This window comes from Brassica napus, chromosome A9 (assembly GCF_020379485.1).
Source record: "Brassica napus cultivar Da-Ae chromosome A9, Da-Ae, whole genome shotgun sequence".
Taxonomy (NCBI): domain Eukaryota; kingdom Viridiplantae; phylum Streptophyta; class Magnoliopsida; order Brassicales; family Brassicaceae; genus Brassica; species Brassica napus.
The window spans coordinates 2,987,844-3,004,239 of NC_063442.1; the positions used below are offsets into that span (position 1 = coordinate 2,987,844).

At 37.7% G+C, this 16,396-nt stretch overlaps 5 protein-coding genes across 11 annotated transcripts; 4 read left to right on the top strand and 1 right to left on the bottom strand.

Annotated features, from left to right (window-relative positions):
• The first annotated feature begins 106 nt into the window (after positions 1-106).
• On the top strand, positions 107-2,546 carry LOC111200862. Its single transcript, XM_048739340.1, has 4 exons — positions 107-486; positions 1,328-1,522; positions 1,815-1,996; positions 2,070-2,546. Exons 1-4 carry the CDS (start codon positions 198-200, stop codon positions 2,394-2,396), a joined length of 993 nt encoding a protein of 330 aa, XP_048595297.1. The 5' UTR covers positions 107-197; the 3' UTR covers positions 2,397-2,546.
• Positions 2,547-3,727: 1,181 nt separating this feature from the next.
• Positions 3,728-4,542, top strand: LOC125577694 (putative defensin-like protein 70). The gene is made up of 2 exons (XM_048739341.1): positions 3,728-4,134; positions 4,326-4,542. Exons 1-2 carry the CDS (start codon positions 4,038-4,040, stop codon positions 4,493-4,495), a joined length of 267 nt encoding a protein of 88 aa, XP_048595298.1. The 5' UTR covers positions 3,728-4,037; the 3' UTR covers positions 4,496-4,542.
• Positions 4,543-5,735: 1,193 nt separating this feature from the next.
• LOC111200864 (serine/threonine protein phosphatase 2A regulatory subunit B''beta-like) lies at positions 5,736-9,115 on the top strand. Of its 2 annotated transcripts, none has more exons than XM_022692294.2 (13): positions 5,736-6,076; positions 6,216-6,452; positions 6,545-6,650; positions 6,907-7,006; positions 7,114-7,219; positions 7,319-7,409; positions 7,485-7,626; positions 7,726-7,873; positions 7,952-8,061; positions 8,140-8,296; positions 8,382-8,507; positions 8,592-8,743; positions 8,821-9,115. In XM_022692294.2, exons 1-12 carry the CDS (start codon positions 5,927-5,929, stop codon positions 8,730-8,732), a joined length of 1,614 nt encoding a protein of 537 aa, XP_022548015.2. In that variant the 5' UTR covers positions 5,736-5,926; the 3' UTR covers positions 8,733-8,743; positions 8,821-9,115. The 2 variants fall into 2 exon arrangements, with proteins under 2 accessions (XP_022548015.2, XP_022548016.2); XM_022692295.2 differs by having other exon boundaries at positions 5,744-6,076; positions 8,826-9,115.
• A 380-nt stretch (positions 9,116-9,495) lies between these two features.
• LOC125577695 (ankyrin repeat domain-containing protein 13C-like) lies at positions 9,496-12,153 on the top strand. Of its 2 annotated transcripts, none has more exons than XM_048739343.1 (3): positions 9,496-9,732; positions 9,965-11,556; positions 11,629-12,153. In XM_048739343.1, exons 2-3 carry the CDS (start codon positions 10,084-10,086, stop codon positions 12,004-12,006), a joined length of 1,851 nt encoding a protein of 616 aa, XP_048595300.1. In that variant the 5' UTR covers positions 9,496-9,732; positions 9,965-10,083; the 3' UTR covers positions 12,007-12,153. The 2 variants fall into 2 exon arrangements, with proteins under 2 accessions (XP_048595300.1, XP_048595301.1); XM_048739344.1 differs by having other exon boundaries at positions 9,526-9,732; positions 9,974-11,556.
• Positions 12,154-12,859: 706 nt separating this feature from the next.
• On the bottom strand, positions 12,860-16,020 carry LOC111200865. Of its 5 annotated transcripts, none has more exons than XM_022692298.2 (5): positions 15,946-16,020; positions 15,006-15,535; positions 14,687-14,919; positions 14,355-14,604; positions 12,860-13,878 (listed from the first exon to the last, which is right to left on the bottom strand). In XM_022692298.2, exons 2-5 carry the CDS (start codon positions 15,238-15,240, stop codon positions 12,995-12,997), a joined length of 1,602 nt encoding a protein of 533 aa, XP_022548019.2. In that variant the 5' UTR covers positions 15,241-15,535; positions 15,946-16,020; the 3' UTR covers positions 12,860-12,994. The 5 variants fall into 5 exon arrangements, with proteins under 5 accessions (XP_022548019.2, XP_048595302.1, XP_022548017.2 ...); XM_048739345.1 differs by having other exon boundaries at positions 15,930-16,010; XM_022692296.2 differs by lacking the exon at positions 15,946-16,020 and adding an exon at positions 15,631-15,908.
• Between the last annotated feature and the right edge of the window lie 376 nt (positions 16,021-16,396).

Consider the following 16,396-nt stretch of genomic DNA (forward strand, 5'->3'; position numbering starts at 1 on the left):
TAGCAGCCCATTATAGCAGGCCCATAATGGTAATAACGTAATATTTCCGTAATATCGGCCCTTATCTGTAAAGTTAAGGACAGCGAGTCAGCGTTTCCGTTGACTAAATTAAAAAAAAAGTTTTTAAAAACGGTCTTTCACCGTCGCCCAACCTCTCAAAGTCACAGGTAATCTCTCTCTCTCTCTCTCTGAGCAAAATGTCGAACGCGGGATTGACGATCTTCGACGGTGCGGTGCTCAGATCCATCGATCTCAACCTTCCGGAGCTCGAGCACGGCGTCACCGGAGCTCAGCTTCTCGAAATCTCCGAATCCAAGGTCTCTGAATCTCTCTCGGGGCTCTCACTGCCGCAACACATCAAAGAAGCTGCGATCTCCCGAGTATCCGCGGGAGATGACGTCAGCTTCCGACGTGCGGAGTTTAATAGAGAACAAGCGACTGAGAAACTCGGAGTGTTCGTCTCAGCCGTCGCCGATGCTCTTACAGGTAACCGGATCATCCCTTCCCCTTCACGCTATTGTGTGATCAGCGATTGAATTCACTCCACTAATCGTATCTGATCAAATAGATGTAAGCCGCAATGGATCATGTGTGCGTTGATTGATGTTGATCATAGAGTTTAGCCTACGTTTTTTTTTTTGAGTAACCCGGTGTATCCTGTCCCCCACTGAGATGGATCAAGACTAGCGGCGAGTGTCCGTGGCAGCCTACGGAGTACACCTCGGTTGCCGGGAAGCCCGGATGTTAAATTTTGCCCCCAGTAGCCAGCGGAATTCGAACTGTATTGGGGCCTAAGCTCCCTCAAGACCACTGGGCCGTCCTCGCTTGGTTTTAGCCTACGGAGTACACCTCGGTTGCCGGGAAGCCCGGATGTTAAATTTTGCCCCCAGTGGCCAGCGGGATTCGAACTGTATTCAAGACCACTGGGCCGTCTTCGCTTGGTTTTAGCCTACGTTTTTTGTTGTAAGAATGAGAATAGGCTTTGTTACCAACAAGGAGTCGGCCTAGTGGTTAGAATATTAGATTATTTAGTAGGTGTCTAAGGGGTCATAGGTTCAAGTTTTATTGGGAGAAGTCTCTTCTCCAAAGGAGAATGAATTTAAAATGATCTGGATCTCGCCCTAGAGGATGCACGCGTCTACGAACACAGAACCTCCTAGTCATTTAAAAAAAAAATAATTCAGAAAAAAAGAGAATAGGTTTTGTTTATAGATTGATTGAATCAAATGCTCGGTTTCAGTTCTGATTGTAGAGTGATATTTTTTTATTATAGATGTTCTAGTTGTGATCTAAATTTTGATTGTAGAGTTGATTTTTTTTCTTACAGATACTCCAGTTGTGGTTTCAATTCTGGATGGGAGCACGTTGAAGCTGATTTTGGAGGATGAGGATGATTTTGCAATGTTGGCAGAGAATCTCTTCACTGATTTGGATGAAGAAGATAAAGGGAAGCTTCCCAAGAGCCAGATTCGAAAAGCTCTTTCGCTCATGGGTGCTGAGATGGGTGTCCCTCCACTCTCAGGTTTCTTCTTTCTTTTGCCTTTTACAGTTACCATCTTGAGCAAGTTCATGGATTTGACTATTTTGTTTGGTCTAATGCAAAATCAACCTCGTAAATGATTTACAAATTTTTTAGTTTTCATGTATTTATTTATTGCATAGTTTCCTCCATCTCACGTGATCAAAGTCAACCCTCGTATAGTATGTCATGATGTATATCTGATTCTACATTCTACAACAATTCCTTTACCCTTTGAATCGTTTCTTTCATTCCCATTCTGGTGTTTTAACTCAGTAAAGTTTGTTTGGAACAGACTTTCCCATCATAGATGACATCATTAAGAAGCACAATGCTGATGGCGATGAAAAGCTAGGACAAGCACAGTTTGCAGAGCTACTACAGCCAATTCTACAAGAAATAGCACACGTCCTTCATGAGAAACCAATCACCATAGTCCAGAACGTCGAGATCTTCAATGGGTCAAAGCTTCGTAAGGTTAGCCCCACACTCTCCTTTATTTATAACATAGCATGGATCTTTGACCAGCTCGATCAAATTATATTCTCAGATTCTGGCAGACGAGAAGACACTCAAGTGTCTCGTAGAGAAAACGGTTCTTGAAGAGTCTAAATGGAAAGACAACCAAGGACGAGCAGATCTTATAAAGAACTTGATGATAGAGAACGGAAAAGAGTTGGGATTGCCTCCGTTATCTTCAGAGAACGAATCAGTAGCTCTTCTCTACGAGACAATACAATCTCAGTTGACTAAGAGAGATAAAGAAACCTCTGATGCATCCACAGAAGAGGAGTTTATGGATGCTTTAAAAGATATACTCGGGAGATTTGCGGAGTTGCTCGAATCCACACCGGTATATTCTGCTACCACTCTCTAGATTCACATAATGTTTGAGTTGAATTATTGTATATTTGAGAATTTCAGTCGCATACCAGTTGTCTCTGCTATTTGGTCTTATTGAAATTATTGATGAATATGGATGATACATGATGATTTCAGCAGCTAAGTGTTGGTTACTTTTGGAATCTCTTTACATGTATATATTGAAGTTATGTCATAATAAGACACACAACCAAACCGAATAAACATTTGGAGAGGGTGCCATGTGACTTCTATAGTTAAATCTTATTCTTAGTCAGTGTAGGATTCTTAATATTTAACAATCTCCAGTTGCCTATTGTTTATTGATAGTAATGTGAAGAAATGATACCACAACATCAAGATGATGATGGTGAAAATATTGTGGAAGGACCACTATAAGATCAATAGCATAAGAGGCTACTCAATTAAAAAACACTTGAAACCTGAAGGCCAAGACATCTGATTTCTTCATATTGGTAGTTTCCAGCTGATTAAACTCTGGATAAATACATGCACTAGAAGCATAGAAGAACCTGAAACACACACAGCGAAAAGTTCCAATTATTTAACTCTGTTTACAAAAAGAAAACGGAAGGTCAACAAAACACTTTCAATGTTCTATGGCTCAACAAGTGTGGCCACTTCAGCATGTTCAGTTACCGGCTATAGGTTTCTATGGTTCTATATACGAGAATATGTTTCACTTACAGAAATGTCAAAACAAATCGATGTCCTAGAAGAAATCAGATCACTGACACCTTGGATTCTATAGATATTACGGAAGAACGGAAACAAATGTCTATTTGAAGGTATTAAAACTGATGCAAAACGAAATAGTACAAAAAGGGTATGATGATGATGTACAATATTGGCTGATAGCCCTAAAAAATAGAGACGAAAGCGAGTACTACTATCCAAACCAGCAAAAGTAAATGGAACCAGCGAGAGGAAAGCTATTTGAAGCGTAACATAGGATTTGCTTGGTCAAAATCGAAAGGTGTTGTGAGATAACTCAGTTTTGGTTCTATTTCATAGTCACCCATCATCCTTACAAGCTCTATCTTATGTTGGTCCATATGTTAAAAGCTGAGAATGGGATAAACCAGCTACCATTGTATAGTTGATGTACCCTGTTTTGATCAATTGTGGAGCCACATCTCAACGGAAGTTATTCAGAAAAACAAAAACAAAATTAGACTTATACATACGAAGTAAATTTGATATATCTAATTCCACAATATTAATTTACGTTTTAAAACTCTTAAAAAAAGCTTTATATGACTAAAACATAGCAGGAACGTGCTTCTCACCAAATCAGTAACCTGACTTGTTTGTCAATAATTATATCACAAAACATAAAAGGAAAACATTTTAAATTTAGATTCATATGGATAATTATATCACAAAGTTATTCAAAAAAAAAAAAAATTATATCACAAAACTTTGTGGTCATCTGAAAATGTATGGTCAATTGACCATACCTTATATATATTGTACGAGTATATGCATAATTAATGGTTATAAACATGGTTGATGACCAAATTTTTTTTGTGCATTTATAAATAAACTAATACATTCTTTCGAAGTAATAAGCAGAAAAGAAAAAAAAACATAACAAGAATTAGATAAGCCGTGTTAGAATCTATAATTATATTATATGAAGATGAATTTCTCAACAATGTTGATTGCATTCACCCTCACCGTTCTCATGGTGGTTTCTTCCGTTCATTGCCAAACAATTGAAACCGCCCCCGGTATTTATACATATTTGCAATTCTTTTACATTATTGTGAATATATTTTTTACTATGATACAAATCCTTGTGTTTTCATAAAAGCTTTCTGAATATTTGATTGTATAAAACAATGGGTATGAAATATATCATAAATAATTGTGTTTGTTGTGTTAATATATGATCAAGGAATTCTCTTTTTCTTTCAAATAGGCACATTTGCACAGGACGAACCCTTGGATACACTTTGCTTCAATCCTTGCAGCGATAAACTTGGCGACAAAGAGTGCAAAACCATTTGTTTGAATAAGGCATACAAAGATGGTTCTTGTATTGGTTTTGGAATCCCCCCTACTTCCAAGTATTGTTGTTGTACAAAATGATTTGTTATTCATGAAGGTTTGAACTAATAACAATATGAGAATAAAAAGCAAAGTTTTTGTTCTGTTATTCATACGATTTGATATTTATGACTGGACAAATTATCCGTTAAATTTTTATTTAATATGTTATTCATTTTTATCCGATCTGAAAATTTCAGATATCCGTAAAACTTCAAATAAAGCAAACATCAAAATGTGATATTCGTAAAAAATGAAGCAAATCACAAATATTAGTTTTTGAAAACCGAATATCCGATTAAATCCATATATTTCTAGATATAGTTTGGTTAATTTTTTAGTTTTAAGTTGTGTTAAAAAAAAAATTTGGTTATTGCATATCCAATTTAATTTTTTTATTAAGTCAAATGTTAACATATGAGTTTTTTTATTAGACCTGTTAATATTGAATTCAGCTTTAATATTTGTTAAAAGTTGTTAGTTTGTTAGTATGATATTATTAATTTTGTTTTAAACTAATATTTTAAAAATATTTTATTTAATTTTAATTTTATATATTATTTTTATTTATTTTAATTTTTAATATAATTGGCAAATCAAATAATCCGTGAATATTACGGATATCCAGAATTTTCTGGATCAAAACAAATCACAAATATAGATATTCGTTTAGGACAGAGAGGATCATGGATACTGCAAATTTTGCGGATATCTGCTCCTTGCCCATGCCTATTCATATTTGCTTGCATTCGTAACATAATGAACTAAGATGATGTCTACTACCTTTAGGCATGCTGGTCTGGGTAGTTCGTGTAATTTTATTTTTGGGAAGCTTGGTTCGACTAAAATTTTGCCGAATTGAACCATAAAAAAAGTTTTGTTTGGTTTGGTTTGGTTATGGTATACTGATAGTTTGGTTTTAAATTTTTTTACCAAAACTAACCATTTTTTTTGTTTGTAATTATATGTCAAAGTCGGCGGGTTATTTTGGCTAATTCGATTCAAAATTTTGTCAATTTGGTTAGTCCAGTTCGAAATTTGGTTTTCATTTTTTTTTTGAAAAACAGAATTAACCGATTATCGAAAAGAACCAGAAACTAGATTTTTTTTTGTACACCTGCCGAATCGAACCGAACTTCTCACCAAACTAACCGAAATTTTAGTTCAGTTCGGTTTGGTTAAAAATCTCATCCCTAACTACACTAAACAAAGAACAGGAAAATATCTAACATCAAACCGAATGAATAGATCATCCCATCTTGTCTGATTTTTATTTTATTTTAAAAGTCAACGAAACATTATTTTATTTCTATTTTTGGGATCTCTCTCTTTCCACACAGCGAACAACGAACGATTCAGTTTACCTTTTCTGTTGCATTCCCGATCACTTGAGAAGATCTGCAGCTCCCTCGATTCAGTTTTATTTTCTTTCTTATTTTCGTAGTGTGTTAATTCGATTGAGACTAATCAAAAATGAGTATGGTTGATGCGATAGACATGTCTCGCGTTGATGCCGATTTGCTTCAGCTACAAGAGATGTCTTCCTTTGTCCTAACCTCAAAACCCGGATTCACACAAAGCCTCTTCGACCAGTGGCTCTCCCTTCCCCAAGCTCATCAACAGGTACAGACAGACATTTCCACTTCTTGTCTCTCTCTCAACTCTGTTCTGCCTCAACTGCCTTTGTTAATGTAAAGTTCGATTCTTTTCATTCAATTGAATCTAAAAGTCTCAAACTTTTTGTGTTTTTTTTCTGCTCTAGATTGCAACATTGCTTCATGATGCCTTAGCTGGATCTACTTTGAATGTTGCATCTGGTTCGAGTTCTGCCGCCAGCAATTCTATACCATCAATGTTTCCTGCGGGAAGTGCTGCTCCTCCGCTTTCGCCGAGGAGCTGTGGCTCACCTCGTATGACGAGGCAGAGAGCTGGTCCTTCTAACTTAGGCTCTTCGCTGAAACCAACAACCTTAGAGCCTGCTAAAGAGCCTATGCCTCAGGTTTTTTTTTTTTGACACTTCAAAAAAAAGAATTTGATTAGTCAATTCTTGTGCTTTATGTAAACTAATGCAAGTAAGAAACGTGAATGCAGTTTTATTTTCAAAATGGTCGCCCACCACCAAGTGAGATGAAAGAGCAATGTATGTTTAGAATCAACCATTTTTTCTATGGTCACATTGATGGATTGCAAATACAAGGTAAACTCTTATGTCATCATAATAATATTAAGTGTTCTAGAAATTGGTCTAAGCATCCGCCTAATTGGCAAATCGAACCTAAACAAAATGATTTTTTAGAATGATTTAAAACAGATTTAGTAGCTCAAAAGATCGGTTTAGGCGTCCGCCTAATCAATAATTCCATATAAAGCATCTAAACATTGATAATATTGAAAGGTAACATTTACACAGGCCTGCCTTCTATACTCTAAATACTTTTATTTGTCATACTCAGAGTTCAAGTTAGTCACCAGAGAAATCTGCAAGCTCCCATCTTTCTTCTCCACTTCACTTTTCAAGAAGATCGATGTCAACAACACTGGTTTTGTTACTAGGTATGTGCTTCTATGGTTTCACTTTAAGCCTCCTGGCTCATGAGTTTGATGATCATGATATTGAAACAACCGATTATAACTGTGTTTTAAATGTTTGATTATTGCAGAGAAGCATTTATTGATTATTGGGTTAACGGGAACATGTTGATAATGGACACAACTACACAAATCTTTAAGATACTAAAGCAGCAAAATCATAATTTCATTGTCAAGGTAATTTTAATTTTTAATGGCATATTAGTGAGTTAATTTGCCAATGCTCATACGTTTGCATTTTCAGTTCTTAACTTTTGTATTTCTTTTTCCGGGCAGGATGATTTCAAACCACTACTTAAAGAACTGTTGGCGACACATCCTGGGCTAGAGTTCCTGCAAACCACACCTGAGTTCCAAGAAAGATATGGTTAGCTCTCAACTTAGTATACACTTTAGCCACTATTCTATTTTATCTCATTTTTTATATATTTTTCTGGGCCAGCTGAAACTGTCACCTACAGAATATTCTACTACATAAATAGATCTGGAAATGGTCGACTTACTTTTAGGGAGCTCAGGAGAGGAAACTTAATTGATGCAATGATTCATGCTGACCAAGAAGAAGATATCAACAAAGTATTGAGGTACTGAGAAAAACAGAGTTTGTGCTATTGTTGTATATATGGTTTTGTTTCACTTCATTTTGACATTTAAACACTTTTTCTATTAACTTTGGCAACTAGGTACTTCTCATATGAGCATTTCTATGTCATATACTGCAAGTTCTGGGAGCTGGATACGGATCACGATTTCCTGATTGACAAAGAAAACCTTATGAGATATGGAAACCATGCTCTTACTTTCCGGATTGTCGACAGAATATTCTCCCAGGTTTAGTCTAAAAGAGCTTGATCCTTGCTTCCCTTTCAACAGTTCTCTTAGTGGATAATAAAATTGGTTTATACTCAGGTTGGAAGGAAGTTTACTAGCAAAGTCGAAGGGAAAATGGGGTATGAGGATTTTGTGTATTTCATACTTGCTGAAGAAGATAAATCTTCAGAGCCTAGCCTTGAATACTGGTAAGCTGTGGCGTAATGTGCTATAACAGATAGCGTTTTGAGTGTTTTCTTTTTAATCTGACATATAGACTGTATCAGGTTTAAGTGCATAGACTTGGATGGGAATGGGATCATTACGCGAAATGAGATGCAGTTCTTTTATGAGGAGCAGTTGCGTCGAATGGAGTGTATGGCGCAAGAGGCTGTTCTTTTTGAGGATATCTTATGTCAGATGATTGATATGATCGGACCAGAGGTTCAAAAAATATGTCTTTTGATGATGATGATAGTGTGGTTTATTATATTCTTATGCTTGAATGTTTCTTGTTTTCATTCCACAGAACGAGAGCTATGTAACGCTCCATGACCTGAAGGGCTCCAAGCTCTCTGGAAACGTCTTCAACATCCTGTTTAATCTTAACAAGTTTATGGCGTTTGAAACACGGGATCCATTCCTCATCCGTCAGGTACTAATCTTGTCTGATATATAACCTTTGATACTTCCTTGGTTCTGTTATAACATTGTTAAAAAAATGGTGAAATGGAAACAGGAGCGGGAGAACCCAACGTTGACAGAGTGGGACCGTTTTGCACATAGAGAGTACATACGGCTTTCAATGGAAGAAGATGTTGAAGATGCATCCAATGGAAGTGCTGAGGCTTGGGATGAGTCCCTGGAGTCTCCCTTCTGAGTTCATAAAAGGTAAAGCTTCCTTGGGTTCTTCTCTCTCTCTCTTGAAGTTAAAGGTTGTGCAAATGTTGATTGGTTAAATCATGCAGAACAGAAGATACAAAGTCATTGCCTCCTCAACAATGGGAAGTATCTTTGGAAATCCTCTATGTTGAAACTTGAAACGATAGTTTTGATTTTCTATAATTTCTATCTAAACTATACAATAGTTCTCTATTTATTAATAATCCTCTAGCTCATGGGGTTTGTTTTACATCTTCACTGTGCTGATGTTTCTATGTTATGGATTTTGTCTATACTTTGTAGATGTGTTAATTTTCATCATTTTCCAGTTGTTGAGACAATGTGGAAACCAACCAATAATGCAATGTTTTTTTTTTGTTCTTTGTTGGTTGGTTGGTTCTGTCTTGAGAGGAATCCAAGAAAGTCAGTTACAGGTTTTAGTTGTTTTATAGTGTTATCACATGTGCTCATATTTGGTTAAGAGTATGATTTTATTTCACAAGACAATGAAGGGAACCACAAGGATCTTTGTCCTAATTCTCTAGAGAACCGGTCCAAAACCGTACAACCTATCTTTTGTCTCTTGAGATATGTTGTAACTGAATGCATTTAGTCAGCAATTACAATCCTAACCCTTTTTCAGATTCACTTATACTAAAAGAGAGTGATGGGCTTAATGCTTAAGCTATTATGGAACATAGAAAGCTGAAACAGCCACCCTGTAAATGTAAAGCTAAAATCAGATGGCAAAGTCGTAAATAAACTCCAAATCCGAGGGTAATCACTTACTCCCTCCCTCCACAGATGACAGAACCGTAAAGCATAAACCAAATGGCACCAACCAAGTTCCAGACAGAGAGAGAGAGAGATCTGAGTAAAGCTTATACGGTCGCTAGATCGAACTGTCGTTGCACGATCATTACCAACCGTTCACATTCTCTTCCTCTGGACTCAAGCGGCTCCAGTTTCGGATTCCCCAGGCCCTTCTCTCTCCTCAGGTTCTTATCTTGTGACCTTCACCAAGAATCAAATGAATTAGAATAAAGTAGAGGCATGACTGCTTCTCTTGAATCTCTCATAAAGACACAAGCTTTTTTTTTTTTTGCTATAAGATATCAAACACTGGAACAGCTAGCTTATGTAGGGCATTACTTTTTGAGATTTGTTTCAGCTAAAGTTGAAAACTTTCAATTCAATCTTGCAATTATACTGATGGGTTCTTTTCTTCAGAGTCTATAGGTTGCTTAGTGTGGAGCTCATTGGTTAAAGGTCAAAACTTTACATGTTAGTAGTTGAAGGAGAATAGATGAGAACAACAAAGTGTACCAACAACCTCTCTTGATATAAAGATGGAAGATTACTCTAAATACACACACAGTCCTGCCCACCTAGCTGTTGTCCTTCATGACCATACTGCTCTCAGAAGAATCATCACAAACCTCCCCACCTTATCCAAAGCCGGTGAAGTCACCAACGAGGCAGAGTCATTACAAGCCGAGTCCAATGCTGATTCCATAACTGCAGTGATTGATCGCCGCGACGTTCCCAACCGTGAAACCCCTCTCCACCTAGCCGTCCGTCTCCGCGACCCAGTCTGCGCCGAGATTTTGATGTCTGCCGGCGCAGACTGGAGCCTGCAGAACGAGAACGGCTGGAGCGCGTTGCAGGAAGCAGTGTGCACTAGAGAGGAAGCCATTGCAATGATCATTGCAAGGCATTACCAGCCTCTAGCCTGGGCCAAATGGTGCAGGAGGCTCCCTAGGATAACAGCTTCTGCTTCTAGGATCCGTGACTTTTACATGGAGATCACTTTCCATTTCGAAAGCTCAGTGATTCCTTTTGTTGGCCGTATAGCTCCTTCGGATACTTACAGGATATGGAAGCGCGGGAGCAACCTCCGCGCTGACATGACTCTAGCAGGTTTTGATGGGTTCCGTATCCAAAGATCAGACCAGACGTTCCTTTTCTTGGGAGACGGTTATGGTTCTGATGATGGGAAGGTGTCGCTGCCTCCCGGGGCGTTGATTGTTCTTTCTCACAAGGAGAAAGAAGTGACCAACGCCCTGGAAGGGGCGGGGGCCCAGCCTACGGAGGCAGAAGTTGCTAACGAGGTGAAACAGATGTCTCAGACTAACATGTATAGGCCTGGTATTGATGTAACGCAAGCTGAGTTGGTTCCTCAAGCGAATTGGAGACGGCAGGAGAGGACGGAGAGCGTTGGGAGCTGGAAAGCGAAAGTGTATGACATGATGCATGTGATGGTGAGTGTGAAGTCGAGAAGCGTTTCGGGTGCGGTGAGTGATGAGGAGATGTTTGCTGTTGATGGAGTGGCGGCGAATGGTGGTGAGAACGATGGGTTTGAGGATGTGTTGACCTCTGAGGAGAGAAAGCAGTTGGATTCTGCTTTGAGGATGGAGGTGGATGAAGAGAATGATCATCACCAGGAGAATGGTGGTTCTCTCAAGGAGAAGAAAGGGTGGTTTGGTTGGAATAAGAAAGGCTTAAAACCTGGTTGTGATGGTGGTAGTGAAGATAATACAGCAACAAAGGTTAAGAAAGGATCCAAGTTGGCATCAGAGAAAGGGAAAAGCCAGAGATGTGATGATACCACAAAGGACAACAAAGGCAATGCCAAGAAGAAGAAGAGTGAAAGTGAGTACAAGAAAGGGTTAAGACCTGTGTTATGGTTAACACCTGACTTCCCTCTAAAGACAGACGAGCTTCTTCCTCTTCTTGACATATTAGCCAATAAGGTGAAAGCAGTGAGGAGGCTCAGAGAGCTTCTCACCACAAAACTACCAACAGGAACATTCCCTGTTAAGGTGAATCTCTTTTGACCCCTTTATTGATTAATCACCTTTGAAGCCTATCTTATGTTTCTGCTGATTGTGCAGATTGCAATCCCCATTATACCAACAGTCCGTGTTCTTGTCACTTTTACTAAATTCGAAGAGCTCCAACCATCTGAGGAATTCTCAACGCCTCCTTCTAGTCCTGTTTTTCATGATGCAAAGTCATCAGATAATTCGTCATGGGTGTCATGGATGAAAGGTGCTCGCGGTGGAGGCCAAGCAAGTGACTGCGAGAGTAACAGGTACAGGGACGATGAAGTGGACCCTTTCCTCATACCGTCGGATTACACATGGGTAGATTCAGCTGAGAAGAAACGCAGGATGAAAGCCAAGAAAGCTAGAATCAGGAAGAACAGGAAGCACGGTGCTCCAAAACCTGGCTCCTCGAGTTCTCGTTCCAATCAAGAAGCGGATGCGTAATTGCACATTCCTGAAGAACAGGGTGTAACATTTAGATGAGAAGAGGTTGGTTGTGTTATTGTTTGTAGTATGCAATTGTTTGTGATTTTTTTTAAGGAACGTGTTTTGATATAAGGAACAGCCATTATGGTTGCACATCTTACCTAGCCTCAAAAAACCAAATTAGAACCGATCCAAAAATATCCAACCAAAACCGACAGTAAAATATTTGACCAAAACTGAACAGAAACTTTACGACTAGTTAGATTGGTCTAAAATTCTTATGTCCAAAAATCGAAACTAAACTGAAAAGAACTGATTTTAATAGATCCGGACCCAAAAATAAATGATCTAAATGGATCCAACCCACTAAAAAACAATCTATACTCAACATAAAAACATGAATATCCAAGGCGATGATTCCATGTGTTCTTTTTTTCTTGTCATCGATTCCATGTGTTATATTCTTTTCTAATTTATGATTGTTATAATGAATTTTTGTTTGCAATCTCCACTAACATTTTTGTAATAAATATAACAGTTTCGATTAAATTTTGACGGATTTTGAATAAAAATATTATACTAGAACCGCCGTTGATCAAAAAGAGAAAGAAGACTGTACTAAAACCGAACTATACACAAAAAAAATTCAGAGTATTTATAAGTAAAAATATTTGAAACCGAACCAAACAGAAACCGAGTGGAACCGAAGAGAAACCAAACAAAAAATTTACAAATATCTAGATGGATCCAAATCTCTAAAAAAACAAGGAATGATCCAAACAAACCCAAACTGAATATTCGAACTCTCAGGCCTACTTCACATGTTGTAGCCAGTTAAGAATAGGTTCAGTTGGTTCGCAGTTGCTTTGAATTGTTTGTAAACTAAACCTTTATTATACACCGAAAACTCTTTGTACAAACAGATGAAGAAACAAGAAATGTATTGTAAGAGAAGTCTTAAAGCTGGTATTAGTTATGTAATATGTACATAATGGATCCTATGAAGTTACCAGAACCGGTCTTTATTGACACTGAGATAACCGGACATAACCTTACCACCGGTATTCCTCATACCATCAATGAGAAAACACCAAGTGGAACCCAATGCCCCAACGAAAAAATCAGCTTCTGATGCCATCAAGAAGTTAACAAGAGGATAGTTAGTGCTCATCTCTCTCCCAAGACTGCCTTCATACTCAGCCATGGATGTATTACCAACCTGTCTCGCCACTTCCGTGTAATAGAATCTCCAGTGAGCATAGTCTTTACTTCTCTCCACAACTTCCTTCATCTCTGTAGATAGCCAAATCCTGTTGAGCTCTGGAAACCTATCTCTGATCCTATCAGCTAAATGCATATACTCTTCTAAAGCAGCAACTCTCATCTCGCATGCTTTGTCTCCCATTCGTACATGCACGCTCAGCATTGGCCTTGGAACCCACGGCTTGTGATTAGACCACACTTCTTCTTCAATCTCTGACCTAACCTCCTTCTTCTTGTTTCTCCAGTCTCCTGTAGAGAGAACAATCTCAGCAGCTTCTTTTCCAAACGCGGAATGTCTAGCAGCGTTCATCAGACCGCAAGTATATTCAGTTTGAAACCTCATCAAGTATCTCACCGCCTGTGCTCTCCACCATCTCCTATCCATTTTCCTGTGACTTGAGATCAAAGTCCCGTTGATCTCTGTAGTAGGCTTCATATAACTCCAAGGGTGACCCCATAGCTTTGGTATGCGCCCTGACCAAATCTCCTTGCTGCTGTAGTTTTGTTTCCCTGTAACAAGCCCACTCTCCCACGCTTCTTTCTTTTTCATTACTTCCAACGCACGTTTTCTACACTCTTTAGATGTTTCCAGTAGAAAATAACAAGACCAGCTTCCCCGACGAGAACCTGCAACCAAACAGGAGATGAATCAAGAAAAGGTTTCCTAGGGTTACTAGGGCTGAGAGATGTTGAACCAAACAGAACCCGCCCAACCAAAGCAAAGTTTTCGGTTAGTTCGGTTAGGAGTTCGGTTCGATTTGGTAGCTTTTCTAAAAAAGTGGTTTTCGGTCCGATTCGGCAGTCGTCTATTTTGGTTTTCTTAAAAGAAAACAAAAAATATAAAACCAAATCACATCAAAAGCCCAAACTAAACTAACCGAAATAACCAAATTTTAAACAGAAATAATCGTACTAACCAAATTTAACTGAAATTAACCAAACTTGTCCAAAATTTTAACCAAAGTAGGATTTTTAAAAGCCAAAATAACCGAATACAGAACCGAACTGAACTTTATTTCGGATTATCGGTAAAATTTATGTTGAACCGAACTACCGAACCCACAGGTCTTAGGTGTTGATGTCTTTGACATGTTAGAACATACCTTTGCAACCATCATGATCTGCTCGGTTATAGTAATTAGCAACAAGAACTCGGTTTTCGTTTATAGCTATTGCGAGAAGACCAGTCATTCCAGCGATCTGAGCTCCTATTCCAAAACCAGGAAGCGTTTCCCAGTCAGCTACAAGGAACTTGAGACTCTTGTTTGCACAGTCCTGAGGATGCTGATGATTCCATATCTCTCTTTGGACTCTCCTTGTTAATGGATAATTCTCTTCATCTCCTCCATTGATCTGAAACAAGGTTCCTTCGTGATCATTCATTCATCATAGTAGTTTCTTGAAGATGGCAAAGAAGAGGAAGAAGAAAGCATACCCAAGAAGGAAATGTCTGATTGGCTATTGGTGTATCCAAACGCTCCCTAACTCCTGTCCTCTCCTTACAATTCTCCAAATGTGGAGCGTTTGGGACATCAGATTTGTTTATCCCTTGTTTCTTGAAGTAGTCTTCATTGTTTAGTAATAAATTGTCCCAAGCAGAGACCAAAAGTTTCACCTGATCGTCATCATCATTTTCATCTGCTGTTCTGTCTATGTGTGCACCCATATCTGCATATAACAAATAATTATTCATTACATGAAAACACACACACAAGTAGTTACCTAACCAAAACAAAACATTTTTTGAAGCTTACTGGTAACTTGAGAAGTGGAATTGCATGGAGGAAAAACAGAGGAGAAGGAGAAGGCAGTGAGCCCAAAGGTGCCAAGGGAAGTGAGAGCAGCTAAGAAGAGTGAAGTGAGACAGATTCCACAGAGAAACCCAACAACACAGATTTGACATGGAAATGAGTTTCCAAGCTTTGATGCTTTATCTGAAACCAGTCTCTCTAATGACTTCATGCTTATACTACTTTCTTTTGCTACCATTTGATTTTTCTAAAACCCACTTGTTGTTCTTTCTCTTTGTCTTTTACTTCTCCTCTTTGTAACTGAAACCTTTTCCCAAGAAAATCCTACTTTCTTCCTAACTATATTTAAGTTTCTCAGGAAACTACTTTCTTTTATAGCCACACTTGTCAACTATCAACCACAAATCACATGATATTTTATTTTTCCTTTTCTAAGATAATATTGTGTGGAAAAGAAAAGAGATGGAGATCAAGATGCTTTGATCAAAACATGGTTGTTTCCTCCTTCATCAAGTGGTCCATTTGCTATCTCCCTGCAACAGAGAAAACAACAAAATAAAACAATTAGAATTCTCAAACCAAATGAAAAAAAAAACATGATGAACCTCTCTGGAAATATCCAGTCTACCTGAAATGAGCTGAATAAGCTCAAACTGAAAATTAATTAAACAAAAAATATAGAAATGAGGAAGAGAGATGAGAAAATGAAATAAATAAACACATGAAACGGATTTGTTACAACAATTATGGAGATATTAAAGGAGAGAAGAGCATAACCGTTGATCGTATCTAAACTCAATTATCTTTTAACACAATGTTTGAACTGAGAAAAGCAATTTTCTTATAAGAAAAAAAGTCTATGAAAATATGAATTTCGATAAGAAAGATGAATACAAACGACACTTGGATTGTGAAGAAAGAAAGTACCAAATGCATTGTTTACCAGCTGGTCTGAAAAAGAGGCGGAGAATCATAACACAAAACCACTCAATACAAGCCAGGAATATACACCAAGAAAGATAATATGTATAGACATGACATTTTCATGGATAATTAAAAAAGCCTAACCCCAAAGTGCGGTTTCTTAAACTATGTGTGCGAGGTTGTGTTGTGTTATTAAAGTACTACTATTATAAATATATCACCACACTGATTAAAGTTTGGTCTGTTTTTAAAAACAATTTGTTTTATTATAAGCTTTTTTACTTGACTTGAATTTAAAATTTAGTATAAACACACAACAGTTTGTTGTATTTATTTTTACTATGACTTCAGTTTAAAATTTAGTATAAAAAACATGTTAATAATAAGATTAGTAAATTTCGTACTTTATACTACTAATCATTTGTAGTTAATTAGTTCACCAAACGCCAAAACAAAATTAATAACAAACT

Coding starts and splice junctions, on each gene's coding strand:
- LOC111200864 (XM_022692294.2), top strand. CDS start 5,927: ATGAGTATGGTTGATGCGATAGACATGTCTCGCGTTGATGCCGATTTG. Junction 6,077..6,215: donor TTCCCCAAGCTCATCAACAG/GTACAGACAGAC, acceptor TTTCTGCTCTAG/ATTGCAACATTGCTTCATGA. Junction 7,874..7,951: donor TCGACAGAATATTCTCCCAG/GTTTAGTCTAAA, acceptor GTTTATACTCAG/GTTGGAAGGAAGTTTACTAG.
- LOC125577694 (XM_048739341.1), top strand. CDS start 4,038: ATGAAGATGAATTTCTCAACAATGTTGATTGCATTCACCCTCACCGTT. Junction 4,135..4,325: donor AACAATTGAAACCGCCCCCG/GTATTTATACAT, acceptor TCTTTCAAATAG/GCACATTTGCACAGGACGAA.
- LOC111200862 (XM_048739340.1), top strand. CDS start 198: ATGTCGAACGCGGGATTGACGATCTTCGACGGTGCGGTGCTCAGATCC. Junction 1,523..1,814: donor GGGTGTCCCTCCACTCTCAG/GTTTCTTCTTTC, acceptor TGTTTGGAACAG/ACTTTCCCATCATAGATGAC. Junction 1,997..2,069: donor ATGGGTCAAAGCTTCGTAAG/GTTAGCCCCACA, acceptor TTATATTCTCAG/ATTCTGGCAGACGAGAAGAC.
- LOC125577695 (XM_048739343.1), top strand. CDS start 10,084: ATGGAAGATTACTCTAAATACACACACAGTCCTGCCCACCTAGCTGTT. Junction 11,557..11,628: donor CAGGAACATTCCCTGTTAAG/GTGAATCTCTTT, acceptor CTGATTGTGCAG/ATTGCAATCCCCATTATACC.
- LOC111200865 (XM_022692298.2), bottom strand. CDS start 15,240: ATGGTAGCAAAAGAAAGTAGTATAAGCATGAAGTCATTAGAGAGACTG. Junction 14,605..14,686: donor ATCAGACATTTCCTTCTTGG/GTATGCTTTCTT, acceptor ACCTTGTTTCAG/ATCAATGGAGGAGATGAAGA. Junction 13,879..14,354: donor AGATCATGATGGTTGCAAAG/GTATGTTCTAAC, acceptor GTTTGGTTGCAG/GTTCTCGTCGGGGAAGCTGG.